The sequence below is a fragment of the Laccaria bicolor genome, genomic scaffold (genome assembly GCF_000143565.1).
Source record: "Laccaria bicolor S238N-H82 LACBIscaffold_2 genomic scaffold, whole genome shotgun sequence".
Lineage (NCBI taxonomy): Eukaryota > Fungi > Basidiomycota > Agaricomycetes > Agaricales > Hydnangiaceae > Laccaria > Laccaria bicolor.
The window spans coordinates 52,689-70,040 of NW_001889873.1; the positions used below are offsets into that span (position 1 = coordinate 52,689).

At 47.8% G+C, this 17,352-nt stretch overlaps 8 protein-coding genes across 8 annotated transcripts; 5 read left to right on the forward strand and 3 right to left on the reverse strand.

Annotated features, from left to right (window-relative positions):
- Positions 1-628: 628 nt before the first annotated feature.
- On the reverse strand, positions 629-1,249 carry LACBIDRAFT_321471 (uncharacterized protein; the record flags this gene model as incomplete). Its single annotated transcript, XM_001874945.1, has 3 exons — positions 629-719; positions 822-845; positions 1,044-1,249. The coding sequence occupies 3 exons, from the start codon at positions 1,247-1,249 to the stop codon at positions 629-631; spliced, it is 321 nt and encodes a 106-aa protein (XP_001874980.1).
- A 586-nt stretch (positions 1,250-1,835) lies between these two features.
- LACBIDRAFT_304951 (uncharacterized protein) lies at positions 1,836-2,213 on the forward strand (the record flags this gene model as incomplete). Its single annotated transcript, XM_001874378.1, has 2 exons — positions 1,836-1,877; positions 1,938-2,213. 2 exons carry the CDS (start codon positions 1,836-1,838, stop codon positions 2,211-2,213), a joined length of 318 nt encoding a protein of 105 aa, XP_001874413.1.
- Positions 2,214-2,874: 661 nt separating this feature from the next.
- On the forward strand, positions 2,875-3,239 carry LACBIDRAFT_304952 (uncharacterized protein; the record flags this gene model as incomplete). Its single annotated transcript, XM_001874379.1, has 3 exons — positions 2,875-2,898; positions 2,952-3,048; positions 3,100-3,239. 3 exons carry the CDS (start codon positions 2,875-2,877, stop codon positions 3,237-3,239), a joined length of 261 nt encoding a protein of 86 aa, XP_001874414.1.
- A 2,255-nt stretch (positions 3,240-5,494) lies between these two features.
- On the forward strand, positions 5,495-6,759 carry LACBIDRAFT_304953 (uncharacterized protein; the record flags this gene model as incomplete). The annotated part of the gene is made up of 6 exons (XM_001874380.1): positions 5,495-5,502; positions 5,550-5,769; positions 5,816-5,860; positions 5,914-6,181; positions 6,233-6,393; positions 6,454-6,759. The coding sequence occupies 6 exons, from the start codon at positions 5,495-5,497 to the stop codon at positions 6,757-6,759; spliced, it is 1,008 nt and encodes a 335-aa protein (XP_001874415.1).
- Positions 6,760-6,822: 63 nt separating this feature from the next.
- Positions 6,823-7,338, reverse strand: LACBIDRAFT_304954 (uncharacterized protein; the record flags this gene model as incomplete). Its single annotated transcript, XM_001874946.1, has 2 exons — positions 6,823-7,116; positions 7,171-7,338. The coding sequence occupies 2 exons, from the start codon at positions 7,336-7,338 to the stop codon at positions 6,823-6,825; spliced, it is 462 nt and encodes a 153-aa protein (XP_001874981.1).
- Positions 7,339-8,295: 957 nt separating this feature from the next.
- LACBIDRAFT_321474 (uncharacterized protein) lies at positions 8,296-9,368 on the forward strand (the record flags this gene model as incomplete). Its single annotated transcript, XM_001874381.1, has 4 exons — positions 8,296-8,309; positions 8,333-8,761; positions 9,090-9,312; positions 9,354-9,368. The coding sequence occupies 4 exons, from the start codon at positions 8,296-8,298 to the stop codon at positions 9,366-9,368; spliced, it is 681 nt and encodes a 226-aa protein (XP_001874416.1).
- A 413-nt stretch (positions 9,369-9,781) lies between these two features.
- On the reverse strand, positions 9,782-10,652 carry LACBIDRAFT_321475 (uncharacterized protein; the record flags this gene model as incomplete). Its single annotated transcript, XM_001874947.1, has 3 exons — positions 9,782-10,147; positions 10,340-10,550; positions 10,603-10,652. 3 exons carry the CDS (start codon positions 10,650-10,652, stop codon positions 9,782-9,784), a joined length of 627 nt encoding a protein of 208 aa, XP_001874982.1.
- Positions 10,653-11,000: 348 nt separating this feature from the next.
- LACBIDRAFT_321476 (uncharacterized protein) lies at positions 11,001-14,532 on the forward strand (the record flags this gene model as incomplete). Its single annotated transcript, XM_001874382.1, has 10 exons — positions 11,001-11,191; positions 11,435-11,600; positions 11,937-12,118; positions 12,173-12,193; positions 12,748-13,144; positions 13,618-13,702; positions 13,766-13,796; positions 14,085-14,187; positions 14,215-14,292; positions 14,419-14,532. 10 exons carry the CDS (start codon positions 11,001-11,003, stop codon positions 14,530-14,532), a joined length of 1,368 nt encoding a protein of 455 aa, XP_001874417.1.
- Between the last annotated feature and the right edge of the window lie 2,820 nt (positions 14,533-17,352).

A 17,352-nucleotide genomic window follows, 5' to 3' on the forward strand; every position in this document is an offset into this window, starting at 1 on the left:
GGTCGACTCTGAGGATGCAATGAATACACCTGACCTAGGGAATGAGATATTTATTGAAATTGCACAACATTAATTATGAAAAGTACAATGAAAGCATCCAATATTCCTAATGAAATATTCAATGAAAGCGCACACAATTAAATATGAAAGAGGCAATGAATACACCTGACCTAGGGAATGAGATATTTATTGAAATTGCACAACATTAATTATGAAAAGTACAATGAAAGCATCCAATATTCCTAATGAAATATTCAATGAAAGTGCACACCATTAGATATGATAGAGGCATTGAATACACCTAACATAGTGAATGAAATATTTATTGAAATCACACAGGATTAATTATGAAAAAAGCAATGAAAGCGCCCAAAATTCCTAATGAAATATTCAATGAAAGTGCACACCATTAATTATGAAAAAGGCAATGAATACACCTAACCCAGTGAATGAAATACCTATTGAAAGCACACAGGTTTAATTATGAAAAGCACTCTGTGGCCTTGCCTATATCTTATGAGAAGAACATAGCCTTTATGAGAAAGAAAGACACAGGACACACCTATGAAAGGCCTTTCATAAAACTTGTGGACTTATACACACAGCTCTACAGGCAAGTGCCTTAGTTTTATGATAAAGGTGGTAGCCACTTGTGACTGCCAACACTTGGAATGTATGCAATCACTGATTTTAAATGGTAGGTAGGCTTGGCAACGTCCCTAGATGTTGCACATCAGGTTCTAGCCAGAGCTGAGTAGGGTCAAGACCAAGCAAAAACTGTCTTTTCGCCCAAACAGTTCTCTTGCAAACAGGTGACGAACCTCCACGAAAAAACCCTTCCCATGCTATGCGAAGTTGTTGTGAATGTCAAAAAAGACAGTCCTACAACAGTCCTTCTCTGGTTCCATCAACAGTCCTGCTCTGATTCCATTTACATGCATTGCGTGACCCTTCATCATCAGCAACCTGACTTCACCCCTTTACACATGTGTTTTGTTCGTCTTGTGTTCGTCACTCTTCCTTAAGCTTCCTTGCCCACACACCGATCCATTCTTGCCAACTCGAATACATATCTGTCGCCAAACAAATCCTCCTCGCCTGGTGCAGACTTGCTCGAAGGCACAGGTCCTGCCTCATCCTCATACCAATCCACTTTGCCTCTGCCCTTTTTCACCCCAATCCGCCTCTCCACTGGCCCCAGTGGGGGCCAAAAGCACTGCCAACATGCCACGCACTGAGAGGCATTCATATCTCTTACGTGGTGCCCCATCCTCATCTGGATGCCTGATGTCATCAACCCCCGCTCCACTATCATCAATGTGGATTTGCATGCCATTGTACCACCTGTTCCTGTCCCTCCTTGACATACCCACCACCCATTCCTGTCCCTCCTTGACATACCCAATGGGGCCAATTCATACTCCATGCAACCCCCAGATATGATCCCAGTCCAGAATCAATGTGAATCGAACGCAACTACGCCTCCATGATCTCATCTTTCAAGAACCACACTTTTGAGAACCACACTTTTGAGAACCACGGATAGGTTACTTTCTAAGACCCTAATTCTCCGTCTCTCTCTATAGATGACAAAGACATGAAGCTCAGCTCTCTCTTTTCCCCTTCAATGTGGTCATACATGCTTCTACCCACTGACAATGATACTTTGAGTGTCTCACCACCATTTCTGGGCCTTTTCAACTGCTCTCTGCCTGGTGCAGACACATGATGACGCCCTGTCAGAGGAGCTAGGGCTTCCATTGGCCCCCAAACTCAGCGCTTTCCATCACTCACTCTTCCCTCTTGCAGGCTCCATTCTCACACCCTATCAGCCCATGGCAGATGTGTCCTCTCATATCATGTTGGTGGCAATTAAGGCTTTCTTTTGGTGTGTCTCAAGCTGTCTTATCGTTGTCGACTCACTTATATCATTTTAGGTGACATCTACCTTGGAATTAACATCATCTCGGGTGAAGAATTTGCCAACAAACTCGAGCCCACCAAAGCCAAGCACCCTAGATCACAAGACTCTTGCAGGCGGCGTGCACGTCCCCTTCATCAGATGGTTTGGCACCAAATGCGACTACAACACTATGGTTGTTGACCTTCTCAAGCCTTCTCTTGAAGATGTGTTCAACTTTTGCAACCATAAGCTCAGCCTTCTCGCCTTTTGTCTGGTTTCTGGATCCATCCTGCATTTGTTGTCCCTCTAACCCCCACCTCATCCCAGGCTTTGTACTTACACAGGACCTCAGAGAGGGCAAGCTGGTCAAAGAGGGTGTCATGTTCGGTGGACTTGGACCCTGGGTGAAGGAATGCTCATCAGGTGGCTTGCACATCTAATGCTGTTTATTCCTGTACCACCAGTAGTTGAAATAATTTACACAAGCTGTAGTCAATCCACGTCCTCCTTTTATTATCACTCTCATTTGGCCTACTTGTATTTACATTTAGGTGTACCGCTGTTCACAGCCATGTGTCATAACATGACATGTTGAATGGATGTCACATATTCAACAATGTTTGCACTTTTTTCTCTTTCCCAACCTTGGTGAGTGTTCTCCTCTGCTCCAGGGATTTGAAAGGCTGGATTTCCTGCGAAGACTCGAGCCCAGGACTTGGCTTGGAGATTCAGCCTGGAGAAACCTGGAGCTCTATAATTATAGGTTGATGATCATTTTCACGCAGCTGCACAGACCACCCACCAACTCCATTTTTGCGCATTGTCCAATGCCAATTGTCAAGCAGTGCTCTTGTGATCTAGTGACTGATGACGCCGCTCAGCCAGGATGAAATGGCTGTCTCAAATGTAAGCTTAGACAAGTTTGGTCTACAAAAACAGGGACACCTTCAAGACCACCTCAGCTCCCCACTATGGGCATCGAAAATCTATGGAAGGTAAGCATGTATTGATGATGATGTGACTGTGGTGGCTAACTAGCAAATCAAAGTTGTTGGAACCAGTTGCAGAGCATATCTCCTTGCATCAGCTGGCCATTGAGGAAGGCTTTGTGAACAATAGCGGGGGAGTAAGGGCATTGATGCAAGGTATGCACCCTGCTATGAGTTTTTTTTAATCTGACTCACCATCTTCAGCAGTTGGGTATACCGCACACTCTACAGGCATGGTGCTTCAAAAAATCCAGAGCTGGCGACACTTTATGCAAGATGCTGCCACCTGCTCAATAAACCCATTCGGCCATACTTCGTTTTCGACGGTACAAAGCACTCTAGTGTGAAATGGGGCAAGCACGTTCAAGGCAACCCTCATTGGATCGAGCGGGATTTCAAGAAAATGTTACTTGCCTTTAGATTTTCATCAGTAGTGGTAGGTTTTCCCCCATGCATCCATCTTACCATTGCTCATGTGGACACATTTAGGCTCTTGGTGAAGCTGATGCCAAGCTCACTTGGCTTTCCAAGGAGGGCTTCATTGATGCCGTTGCAAGCGAAGATTCTGATTTAATAGTACTTGGCACTGTGGTTGTCCTTCGAAAGTGAGTGAGCTACTGCAGTCAAAATACCTTTCTGATGTCTTTCTCTTGTAGCTTTCTTCATGAGGACAACGACGAGAAGGTCACCATATATTGCGCAGACGCCATACGAAAGCATGCTGGCCTCAGCCTCACCAATGCCAATTTCTTGGTGATTGCTTTGCTGGTTGGCGGCGACTACAACATAAGTTGTCTAATTCATAGTTCATGATTGGGACCTAATGCTTGGGTTTGCCATAGGGCGGCCTTGAACAGTGTGGTATCTGGACTGCAGCTGGCCTTGCAAGGGCAGGGCTTGGGCATCGCCTTTTGCATGGCTTGTCCCAATCCCAAGATGTTGACAACTTTCTGGAGGTGTGGCGGAATGAGTTGCATGATGAGCTAAGAACAAATGACTCTGGCCATCTCCCCTCCTGCCTACCTGCTCTCTCTAACTCCATCCCTTCCAATTTCCATCAGCTCAAGATCATCAACCTTTATCAGCATCCTCTCAGCTCAAAGACCATTCCCACAGATCTTCTGGGCTGTCACCCCCATCCTATTTTTCTTGTGAATTTTGCAGAGGAAAATTTCAGCTGGGGTAGTAGTCACGGCATTCTCTCGCACTTTGAAACAACAATATTTCCTGCTTTGGCCTCGACAACATCTGCCGTATTGCACGTGAAACCGATCATGGTCTGGCCAAAAGACCCTGCCAATTCATTGGCAAGGTCCTTCAACGCTGGGTCCCTTTGAAAGCTCAAGACTGTCCACACCACCCTGAGGCTCGGTTATCTCTCATTGTGCCGGAGATTCTATCATCCACTCACTATTAGGCAAGTTGAATGATGGTGAAACTGAAGGGAAAGTGAATGAGTAGCGATTGAGCGTGCTCCCAAGGATGAGGGTGTGGCTTCCTATTGCGATGATTCACGCAACATTCCCAGACCTCATTCCAGTAGGCAAGTCTGTTGTTTGTGAGATCTCAGAACATGTGCTCACCCAGAATTATCCCTTCTCAGCTGGTAAGAAGAATGCTACCTGCAGTGCCTGTATGAGTACTGGTGGAAAGGTCCCTTGTGCATCAGGTAAACTACTGCTCCACAGCCTTGCCTCAATTAATGTAATTAATCACTTCCAGGGTCAATGGTCATGCCTCGCCCTCTCAAACAAAAACAAGAGAGATCTCTTGAAGACGACGGCTCTGCACCTTCAAGTAAATGACCAAAGCACCACAAAACACCACCTGCAGACCATTTCAACATCATCGATCTCACCACTCCCGAGCCCATATTTGAAGATGTATTCGCACAAGAACAACAGAATCACCACGATGTCATTGACACAATCAACCTCACTCAATCTGATCATGAACAAGGTATGAAAGCAAATGTGCTCTATCACTGCATGACCCCCTTAACACATCCACAGTTACTGGGCTCCCTGAAAGGTGGTATCACCTTGATGTCTCAGATGATGGGCACCTCCTTGAATTCATCACTGACTCAGAGGGAGAGTTGTAAATAGGAGGTTCAGCTACCCTTGCAGCCATCTTACAACCCCCACTGTATATAAAGTATTCATTGAAATGATGACTCCTTTGCCTTCCCCACCATGGTTGCCCCACCATCCAGTCTTTCTCATAAATTTTCTGCACTCAACTCTTGTGAGGATGACGACAGGGTAACAGAAGAAGAAATTGAACTGACCTTGAGGATGAACAAGCCACAGTACCAGATCTTGTCCATAAGGATTTGGAACCAGGAAATCATGAATTCATGCAAACTTGGAAGAAATCCGTCTTCGGCACATCAAAAGAGGTAACTGACAAGACTGATGGTGAATACCAACAGTGATAATATGGTCCATTGAAATTGAGGTGCACGTTAACATGTCTTCAATTTAGGCTGAAGATACAATGCACATCTTTTTTGATATCTTCAGGTCTTATTAAGAAAGAGGCAGAGCTTTTTTGCAAGTCACCTCCTGAAGATGCACCATTTTTCATCAGTGCATGGATTATGGACAAGTAATTTATTATCTTTGCTCATATGTACCCTTTTTAACAGAATGCAGGTGTGATGAGGTCACCTTGGACAATAAGGCCCAGCCATCAAATGAAATCTGTGATTCATACACACAAGCACAGAAGATGCATGCTGCCATGACCAAATTTTTTTCACATGAGTATGGCCTTGGGTCGCTTGAATGGCATCGAACCAGGGATGGTATGGTTGGCAACCCTTCCATCTCACCAGAGGTTGCCAATGATATGAGTGGTCTGCGTCACTGGAAGGTTGGTTTGTTACATCATCTTTGCCACAATTTTTTACTTTTATCAGGTTAAAGCTGGCTGCGAAGCAACCAGTGCGCGCACCATCACAGCTGTAGGTCATCTCACAAAGTCACATATTCAATGACCTGATAAGCATGTGGACAGGATATTATTGGCAGGCTTTATGACTTCAACCACCTCCCAGAAAACTGGGCTTTGAAGCAATACAGCCCTGTCTCTAGACAAGATGCCGCCAAACTCCATGAGTGGGGTGGAGGGTTGACATGTCGGGCATTGCATGCAATATATGCAATATCTTTTCTGTGCTTGCTGCGCATCGACGAGGTCTTGAAAATTCGAAGGTCCCACATTGAAATTCAAGACGATCTCATAATTCTAACATTACCCTTCCGAAAAACACATCAATACAGCCGTACGTTCTCTGTTCATATTCCCTAGATCATCTTACAAATTATATTCACAGGTGTAAAGCCATTCTATCTACACATGCTTGATGAGGCAGATGCCCACCTTTGTCCTGTCTGTGCCCTCGCTGATTGGATCAATACCACTACCATCACCGAGGGCTACATCTTCCACAAAATAGGATCAGGTGAATGGCCTGTCGCCAAGGACTCTCCAATGGTCTGTTTCATTGCTATTTAACTTCTCTACTTCGTTAATATTATTTTATTTCATCTATAGACCTCTGAACAATTTCTGGAGCACTTTCGTAACAATCTTCTTGATATCGGGATTGACCCATCCCCTTACGGAACTCACTCATTTCGATGCGGTGGTTGTCAGTACCTGTCATTGGAACGTTGTTGGCCTCTATGCACAATTTGTGATTGGGGCAGCTGGAGCATCGAATTTTCCAGCATGACAATTGTCAAATATCTTATTTCATGGAATGACAACCCAACAGAATCACACGAGGACTTATTTAACCCAAGGCGAGCCCCAACCATAAAGTGCCCACGATGTGGACGTTCTTGTGCTTGTGCATAAGAGTTCTGTTATATTAGGCAAGTAGGCTATAGATCTAACTATGAAATGCATCATTTATGTACTTCAATCTTTGCCATCTGAATCTCCACCAGAAATTCCTTTGAGTAATCGATATGTCTTTGTGATATCTGAAGGCTTCGTCTTGATATGAGAAACCCCATTCTTTTTGTACGAAAAGAAAGTCGGGAAGTCGGTGGCATACTCAGCCCTAGCGTGTTCAGCTGTGGCGTGGTCTTCATCCTTGCGAAGCTCTGAAAGTCGTTGGATGATCTTCGTGAAGCAGAGCCGCTGCCCATTATGTGAAAACTCGTCCCAAAAGCTGGTGTCTGTTTCTTGGCGGTAGCGATGCACAACGACCTGTAATGTTGACTTTCAAACAAAACAGCATTGAGAGATCTAAAAAAAGCGTACCTTCCAGTTGAACCACTTGCTCTTCATACCATGCCATTGGCGCGGCTTCCACGGGCTTCCACAGTTAGAATTCATACAAATGTCCTTCCAATAGACAATGGGTATTGGGTGACCCTTGATCTCCAACACCGACGTGCCACCCCAATTGGGAGTGGTGTCATCCCACATTTTATTGAGGCCAGCAACTAGTGTTTGAAAGTTAGGTTAGTTAACCGGAAAATAACCGGAAAATAACCGGACCTAACCGCAACACTAACCTAACTGCGGTTAGGGTTCAGTACTTTACCATCCCCCACATAATCCACATGGACTCCACTGGATTCCACTGGATTCCACTGGATTCCACTGGACTTCACTACATACTGGCAATATCCACAAATCTGGACTCCACTGGACTCCCAGCACAAAACTGGACTCCACTGGACTCCACTGGACTCCACTGGACTGCAAGCACAAAACTGGACTGGACTGGACTGGACTGGACTGCAAATCACAAAACTGGACTGGACTGGACTCCACTGGACTCTCCCAACACAAAACTGGACTGGACTGGACTGCCACAGACCTAAGTTAATCCAGAATTCCTCTTCAAAACAAAAAATAAAATTGAAGTATATTCATTAATTAAATTAATTAAATTTACATAGATTCTATGTTACAGAGGGGGGAGGGAGGGGGAAGGGAAAGGGAAAGGGAGGGGAAAGGGAAAGGGAGGGGAAAGGGAAAGGGAGGGGAAAGGGAAAGGGAGGGGGAAGAGAGGAATGAATAGAGGGGGGAGGGAGCAAGGAAGGGGGAAGGAAAGGGAGGGGGGGAGAGAGGAGCAAGGAAAGGGGGAGGGGGAAAGGGGGAGGGGGGAAAGGGGGAGGGGGGAGAGACTGAAGGGGGGAGAGTGTGAAGGGGGGAGGGAGTGGAGGGGAGTGGGAGTGGTGAAGAGAGGAGGTAGTGATGGGGGGAGAGAGTGCAGGGGAAGGGTGATGCTGCTGGGCCCTCGTTTTTTGTGGGTGTATCGTTTTTCAGGTGTGGTGGGGGCGGTGTTTTCGTCGGCACTCGTTCATTGTCGTTGTCGCGTGTCGTTGTTGTTGTCGTGTGTCGTCGTCCCGGCGTGTAGTCGTTGTCGTCGTCGTCATGGGCGGTGGCTGGTTTTTGTGTGACGTGGCAGCAGGCGGTGGTGGCCGGTGGCCGTTTTCCGTGGACGCTCGTTCGTGTACGTCGTGTGGTCGGCTTCGCGTGTTGTCATCATTGTGCTTGCGTGTCGTCGTGCTCGCGTTTCGTCGTCGTCGTCGCATTTCGTCATTGTCGTCGCATTTCGTCGTCGTCGCATTTCGTCGTCGTCGCATTTCGTTGTGCTCGCGTGTTGTCGTCGTGCTCACGTGTCGTCGTTGTCGCCGTCCTCATGTGTTGGTGTCGTCGTCCTCATGTGTCGTGCATGGGTGGTTGCTGGCGTCGTGCCTGTCATGGTGAGAACGGAGGAATGGGGTGGTGGGGCATACGTACCCCTTGCCCATGACGTTGCCACTTCATGGGTGTTGTCCCTCGTCCTTGGTCCATCGTTCCATGCTGGGGGTGTCGTTGTCGTTAGCGTGGGCATCGTGTGCGTCGTTAGCATGGGCGTGGGCGTGGGTGTCGTCGGCGTCATCGGCGGTGTTGAGATGTGAATGGTGGTGGTGGAAGGGAAAGGGATGGTGCACGCCCTCAAGTAAGTCATGTGACCTCACCCCGCAGACTGAACAAAATCATAAATCCTTATTGCAGCTATCACTGACCCACACTATATGTAAATTATAACATTTCCATTCATTGATCAATTAGTCTATTTTCGCTTTTTTCGTAGTATTCATATATAATTATAATAATATGCTGGAATGACTGGAATCCACTGGAATCCACTGGACTCCACTGGACTCTGACTGGACTCATAGTCCACTGGACTGGGACTGGACTCAGGAAAGTGGCTGGCAGTCCAGTGGGAGTCCAGTGGACTGGACTGGACTGGACTGGACTGGACTCCAGTGGACTGGGCATTCTGCCAGCCAATCTGGCCTGGTAAGAGGGCCACTGGAATCCACTGGAATCCACTGGAGTCCACTGGAGTCCACTGGAGTCCATATGGATTACGTGGGGGAGGGTAAAGACCTCATTAGGGTTAGTTGATTTCGAAAATGGAATAACCGGTTATTTTGCAGTTAACTAACTGTTAAATAACCGGTTATAACCAGCCCTATTATACACCTTCAAAACGCACTTGAGAACGTCGAAAACGCTTAAAATTTGACTAAGTTACAGTCAAATCTCTAAAATATCACTCAAATGTGTAGACTTTCAAGGATAATTGCATAAATATGTCAATTCTTCGCCAATTTTAGCGTTCTTGGGCTCGTTTTAAAGCTAGAATATGCAGAAATAATATCTATCAAGATACATATGAACATATTTGCCTTGTTATAACCGATTCTTTATTTTTCGGTCCTAACCGGTTAGTAACTGCAAATAACCGACCATAACCAGTTAGTTGCGGTCCAGTTCGGTTATTTTAGGTTTCGGGACAAAGGCTAACCAGTCTCGGTCTCGGTTAGAGCCCTTGGGCACCCAATAACCGGACCTAACCGGACTTTCAAACACTACCAGCAACGTTGTCAGCAAAGCCGGTTAGCGGTGGAGAGCCAACATCAGCCTCCGTGAAAGTGAGCTCAGTGCCGTCACCCAGGATGATCGTGCGTGTCGGTGCTGAGCTGGAGGTTGCAGCTGAGGTGGAGGTTTGTGTAACTGAGGTGGCCAGATGGCGTTGTACTGGCTGTTCGTTTGGGGCTGTGACTTGCTCAGACAGCAAGGAAGGGGCAGATGGATGGGTGGCTGTCAGGGAAATGGTAATGCAGTCACTGGCCGTGCCAGCACTCATATGAGAGAGGTGGTGATTGAGTTCTTCAATGTGTGCATTGGTGAGCCTGAGGTTTTCCTGTAGCGCCAGGTCACCACCAGCCTGTGGTGGATTAGAGACAAATGTTAGTTGAGAAAATAGAACACGCACCATTCTTTTTGCGAGAGCTTTCTCTGCTGCTAACTTTCAGGCTGCCAATGGGACATAGGGATGGGACTCCACAATTTTTCATGCCTGTGCAGAGCTTGATTCAAAAGACAGAAGGAAAAGGTGGTGAAAGAATGCATGACGTACCCAGCTGAGCAGTTGCTCTTGCTCACGTGTTGTTTGCTTGATTTGGCCACTTTTGGTCTCTGTTGGGAGAAGGTGGGTGATGGGTGCGGCCATCACTGACCTGCTGAACATCTCCTCGGCGCATTTGGTTGACCTCTTTTTGGTCTTGGTTGGTTTTGAGCTGGCCCCATATCTTGCATTGAGATGGGCTCTTCGTGCCCCAGGAATTGTCCTGTGGATGCATCGATAAATTTCTTCTTGGGGTGACATAGTAACATACTCACCTTCCGGCGGTGAGATTCACAACTTCATCCGTGTTATTGAGTGGCGTCATTTTGGCCGAAGTTCTTATGTGAACCCATTGTTTGGGTCAAGTGCCAAAAGGCACCCCCCCTCATGGAGTGATAATGACACGTTGTGCCCGGGTGGTTAGGGAATGGCCAGAATTGTTGAGTTGAAAAACATAATGTCTTTTACGGCCAAAGCAGGAGTCAGCTGTAGTGAGGCAAGGAGTGCAGGGAGAACTCACCGGAAACGATTCCAATTTGGAGAAACGTCGTGCTCGGTGGTTCACGAGTGGGTGAGTTCCAGACAAGGGCGACGCTAAGCCCTTGAAGAACAGTCATTTTAAGACAGGTCCGAAGCGCGAGAAACGACTCACTATAGAGAGCGCAAGACCGAAATGTCCTCGAGGTTGGGGTTGTCCAAGGAACGTTCTAAAGCAAAATATAACTTTACGGCATCTTTGAACACGATGGAGCCGCTGGCGGCACCTGCTAAGCAAGTGTTTAGATTAGGGAGAGACGAAGCGCACCAACAACGAAAACTCGCCGTAGGAAAGGAACTTCCGACATGTCACCCGGCACGCCAAAAGTATGCAACACTCAACAACTAGACAAGAAGATAAAAATACCTAAAAGGCGTAGTTAGTGGTTTCGATCAGTCAAGTTTCTTCGACGGGAGCTTACAGCTTTGTTAAATCCCAAAAGCCTGGATGGAGTTGTAGCCACGTGAATACTTCATCCATTCCAAGTAGGTCGCGGGCAACGTATACCCTAGGTGCAATTTGAGTCCAAGGAAAGACACTGCCGGATAAGAGCTTATCTCGAGAAACAGATTGACGTTCGAGGAAAAGGTGAACTCGACATTCGCGGTTTGTCTCATTAGGCCTGTCAAATGGACATTACGGACGGCTCCGAACGTTACGCAAGCTAGTCGAGGTGCTAATGTTGGGCTGTCTACTTCAAGGAGTCGTCAGACTCGTCACTGCCTTACGCCGCGGGTTTGTGGTTGGTTTCGTCATCCCAGCTAATTCAGGTCAGGTCATGGCTCCGTTGATTTCCTCGCGACGGCGAACGTGAATCTCAACTAGACATTTGTTGAGAGCCAACTTAGAGACGCGTCATTTGAGTGGGTGATTGCTTGTTGTGGTTAAAGTGAAGAGACGCGATCACGCATGTTGAACAAAGCTATCACCATGCTATCCGAACTCACTGCGCATGACCCACACAATTCGAAGCACGACGAAGTCAAGGCGCGTAGGACTTGAAGGAAGCTGAAGTTTGCACAATCCCCAATCCCAGAAACCCCAGATACCCTTTGCTTGCCCTCTTTTCAGCCGCGACTTACTTCCTTCCCTCAACGTCTCGTCTTCTTCCCAGTCTTGGTCCGTTCCCCCGTCACAATCCAGAGTCCAATCAGCGACTGCAATGGGGATATCATAGCCAGATCCAGCCAAAACCCTCTTTATAACTTGAACCTCTTCGACGTCAAGGAGGACATTGGCTGCTTGAGGAAAAGGTATGTAGAGTCACGGCAATGCTGCAGCTGTACGGCGATGGCATAATCCCTCAGTTGGGATCTTGGGATCCAGTGGTAAGTCATGATCAATATAATCTGACTGGTCAAAAACACTCCCATTGCATCGCCTAGCCGTCCTTTTGCTCCCCTCTTCGAGGCGCGATCGCCGGGATGTGGGGTAATTGAAAGGGCTTCGCTGGGAATTCTTATGGGCTCGTCATATTACTCGACGTCGAATCACGACCTGGACAAGTTAGAGAAATACGCAGGAGGCAACAGTGGTCAGGAACGATTCGAAGGAAAGCAGGAATGAATCATCAACATCCTTTCAAGTTGACTTGACGGATACAACACACAAGGGGCTCAACATCTCTTTGTTGCTTTGTGAATGTCACGCACGCTGCAGTACATAAACTAGATGTCTCAGACAATCCCACCCTACCTCCCTCACACTGAATCTCAACGCCATCGCCCACTCTCCCAATATGGGTGATCCGAGCTACCTCCGCCTCGTACCCTCCTCTTCCGCCACCATCCCCATCGACTGGACTAAAGTCCCTGAAGCATCTAAAAAAATTCTACTCGAAGGCTGGGGTACCGACTACTCCGAGACAGAGACAAATACCCAGTCCGACTCAGACTCCGAGGGCTCCCACCCACGCCGATTCAAAGCCGCCCATTTCCCGGGACCATGCGAAGATGTTTGACGAATCCAAATTCTTTGGCTACATGACACCTGAGCTCTGCACGCTCCTCCTTGACATCAGCGAGTATGGGCTCGCCAAACCTCACCCTACTGAAACCGGTATTCCAGTAGGCCCGCGCTTCTACATGAAGTATCTGTCCGAGGTTTGGTTCGTCCTTTTTGTGTCGGGGTGCAGGGATGGGATTACCGGCTACAGCCCAGAAATACCAGACATTGAGGACTTGGATGAAGACGAGGACGCGTATGGAGAACAGGAAGCTGAGGGGATTGCACGTGAAAAAGTATTGGCCGAGGATTACGACGTGAAGCTCTGCGAGGAGGTTAGTCAAATGGGAACGGCTGGGGTAGCAGCCTTAAAAAAGGGTGGCTGGATGGGAGGGTTCCACGCTGAAAAGCAGTATGGAGTCTGCACAGGTGACGCAGGCAATCATGGGACTTCCGACTGACCACCCGGCGCATATGGCTATGATGCAAGGTTGGAGAAGCTTGGTGACTCGTCGGTGAAGTGTCGGAAACCCTGTCCATAATGAACAGTTTGCGGAGTCCACTTGAAGCATTCATGGATCCAAATGTTTTACAGTTTTCTGTGCCTCCAGTATCAATGCATCTCTTTTGTTTATTCACGCGACCCTTTGCCAAATCCACATTTCTGGATCCAAATCTCCTGTACTTCGGCCAAGTGAGATCCATCATACACGTTGATTTCAAGTCTGCCAACCTGGGATTCGATATAATTTTCCGCAAATGGCGGGCGCTTGTACTTAACAAAAACACGAACTCAACATCCCTAAAGAAAATTGAGTTCCTGTCTGGTCCTGTGTTGACCCGAGAGAGAATAAGGGCAACTAAAAGGGATCTCAAGGACATTTATGAGACAGGTATGTCTTTGTTTGGGAGTCGAACCCAGCTTTCTTTCCTATGAATTGACCGGCGTGTTGTAGTCGCCAATTTACTAACAAAGACGTTGAAGGGGTGCGTCTCTGACGGACTGTGATACGAAGATCTAGCGCTTGGTGACTTGAAGCAGGCTGTCTTCATGTGCATAATGGGGGCGTTGATTTTTGCAAGCGTAAATGTAAAATCATGCAAAAATTCCACACTGGGATGTAAGAACTGTGATTATGCATAATAACCAGTATTTGAACTTAGCGCAATCGCGAAAACGTTCACGTCCTTCAAGTTGGTACGATGTGGGCGACTCGGAGCATCCATACTTTCTTCTGGAATCGTCTAAGCTGGCATGGTCTGCATCTCCTCTAGCATAATCAACATCTATCATGCCAACACGATCACCAACCACACACCACCCGTGTGCCCAAACCCAACACATCCTCCATCAGCAGCACGTGCACGGATAACACGTGTGTGTGTAGGAAGTTGAATTTGATAGAATGGGGTCGAAGACTCGGAACTCGACAAAGCCAAAGTCAACATCGCCGGGGTTGAAGATGAATTCACGGCAGCAGAGGTGAACGGCATCCTGAAAGATGAAGTCGTCGTAGAAGGTCTTCGCGTCTGCCGTCCGGCATTGGGCTTGAGAAGCGCAACAAGATGGGGATCCCTAATTCTGAGAGATTATGTGCGTATTGCGTAGAGTAGAGGTTGTGTTCTGAGCCCAACTTTTCTGAATCTCAACTTCCTTTCACCTCATTCAGCCCCACGGAAAGGCATTTCTCCCTCAGCTGCCACTGCGTCCACCAGCGCATGAATTCTAACGGAGGGGGTTAGGTGGAGGACTTTGCGTAGCAATCGCGCGGAAATGACGGGGCGAAGTTTATCGGCGGAAGGAGGATTACTTAGAGGGGAAGGGCCGGATGCCAGCCATAGTATGGGGACCAGTCTGCTCTGCAACACCTTCGTCGAGATTGCAGTGAGATTTCAACCGCCTCTGCATCATGCAGCTGTTTGAGGACGTTGTCTGTGGAGGCTCTGCACGCAGGTGCCAGGGGAGGCCGAAGGAAGGAAGCAGGAAAGAAAAGGTAGAAGGAAGGAAGGAAGGTAGAAGCCACACGGTTATTGTGGGTTTATGTGGGGTGCTTCAAGGACGGGCGGCATGGATCACGAATGCATGCCCATCTGGATAGGATTGACACAGATGAGAAATCGTCAGTCGTTCCGAGTGGACCTGGCTTGAGCTGATGATTTGGTGGGGCAGTAAAAGAAACCGCGTGTTTCCAGAGTGGTGGCCTGGAGGGTGTTCTTCAACCTGTTGGACATCAAGATCGTTTACTGTTTTTATTTGGAAAATCGTCAGTCGCATATCGTTGATTAGAGTGACACCAACCTTCCAAATCTTTGCTCGATAAGTAGCATGACTGAGTCGCCCATTTGTCAAGGTTTCTCGGAAACCCGCCGACGGCAGGCGGGAACCAGCGCTCGGAGACCTTTCCCGGCACATATCGATAGCTGACCACCAGTCCGAGGCATCTCCATCCCCGAGTACCCTCCTTTCCAACTCCTTTCCCTACGCCAAACCCGCATCCAGGGGACCTGGTAGTGCTGGAGGAGAGAGGCAGTATAAGTTTGAGCCTCGGAGATTGATTTGAGGGAGCGTAGGATAAGATGTCCTGCAACTTCAAGAGCCGTTTCTGATTTTGTCCGACATTGGTATTTTTGCCCTGGGCGACGGGAACGCACATGCAGCGAACTGGCGGTGTGGGCATTGCAGAAGCGGACTTTGGCTGAGATTGGCGACTCGGTGGCGGGAGTCTTGCAGTAAACCACCTCGCGTTTTGTGAATGGGTGACGGCTTCTGGTATACGTCATTACCAGCTGGGACGAATTTTTGACTGCATATACACTTCTAGAGCTTACTGTCAAAAAAAGAAGGAACCCAGCTTTTATAGACGTACCTCGGTAGTACCTCGTCACATTCGCAATGCCCTGGCCATGTGCTTGGAAGTCTAAACGTTCAACGCTGTTCAATCAATTGAATTCCTGGACGAAGACATACTTCTTGCTCAACCTCAAGGCCCTCAGCCAGCAGCTACACTGAGTAGGCCTGTTGTAGATAATTAGCGGTGGTGAGGCTCGACATCATAGGTATCATTTCGTCGGCCATCCTAGGTTTTGGGTAAAACTTAATCTAAAAGCGATTTACATGAAAGCTCATTGAAGAAACACCAGTAGGAAACGACACACACGGACACGGAAAACTGATTGGTTGTAAACTCGGACTCCTTAAGAGCGGTCCCTGCCCTCGGTTTTTGGGCTACATAAGATTTTCCGGTTTTTCTCACCTCTTTCCACGCAAATCAAAGCTGAGCCTTTCAAACCTCGTCAGGAATGCTGGAAATTTGTTCAACGACGAGCGGAGTATGGAGAACGAGGCACGGGTGGTTGTGACTGTTGGTGGCAAGAGACACAATCATCATCACGCTGGTTGAACTCGACCACAACAATTACTCGCCAAACTCACTGCCAGCTCAATCACAATGCTCTTAAAGGTGATTTTGTTGTTTAATGCAATCATTCGTGCTGACCTTGGCTTGTTCAGGTATTGGCAATTAGCATGTCGGTGAAGTTCTCTCAGGTGGACGAGCAATAGATGACGCTTCGCTAGCTCTCGCCCAAGTGCTGGCTTTCGCCGGTGATGTCAAGGTGTGAGATTCAGAAATCGAAGTTCACCATCCTTTGGAGATTCAACACAACTTTATGTAGATTCATTCAGTGGTCCCGACACTGAGCGCCTTATCCACCGTCTTTCTGATCCGGCTGGCAGGGAGGCTAGGTCATGGCACTTAACATGTTCGTTATCACACATTCTGAGCGCTAATCTCTCCGATTTCACTGATGACCACCATGTCTTCCTCCAGGAGTGGGTGCCCTTTTCCGAGAGTCACGACCATTATCCTTCAAGCGCATACCGATGAGGTGTGGAATATTGAATGGAGCCACGACGGCCTTTACCTGGCGAGTGCCAGTAGAGACAAGAGTGCTATCATTTGGCGTACAGGGGTACGCATTATCTATTTGTCAATTTTTATCAGCAAGTGAACTGACACCTGCTCGAAGTCTTCTGCTCCTCATGAGGCTGACCCGCACCAGGATTGGACCCCACACTTTGTTTTGCGTGATCATCCCTACCCAGTGACCTGCTTAGCCTGGTCGAAGGACGACTCTGTGCTTCTCACCAGTGCTTACAACTACATCAAACTGTGGAACACCAAGGTGACCGTTACGAGTGAATTTGTTTGATTAATCTCACATCAGACTCCCAAGACTGGCGTATGCATAAACACGCTTGATGAACACACTGATACGGTGACAGGGCTTTCGTGGTTGCCAGACGGATCAGGATTCATATCAGGGGATCTCGATGGTAAAATTATATACTGGGTACGAGGAACGACATTCTTCTCCCCGTCACTTTCTCGAACGTCTTTTGACGTTACGGACATTGGTCACTTACGCATTTGTTTCAATGTTTAGGAGGCAGACGGTAAACCACGTGATGCATGGGACGCAACGGCCATACGGATAATTGACCTGGCGGTGACACCCGATTGTACACGTTTGGTGACTGTCG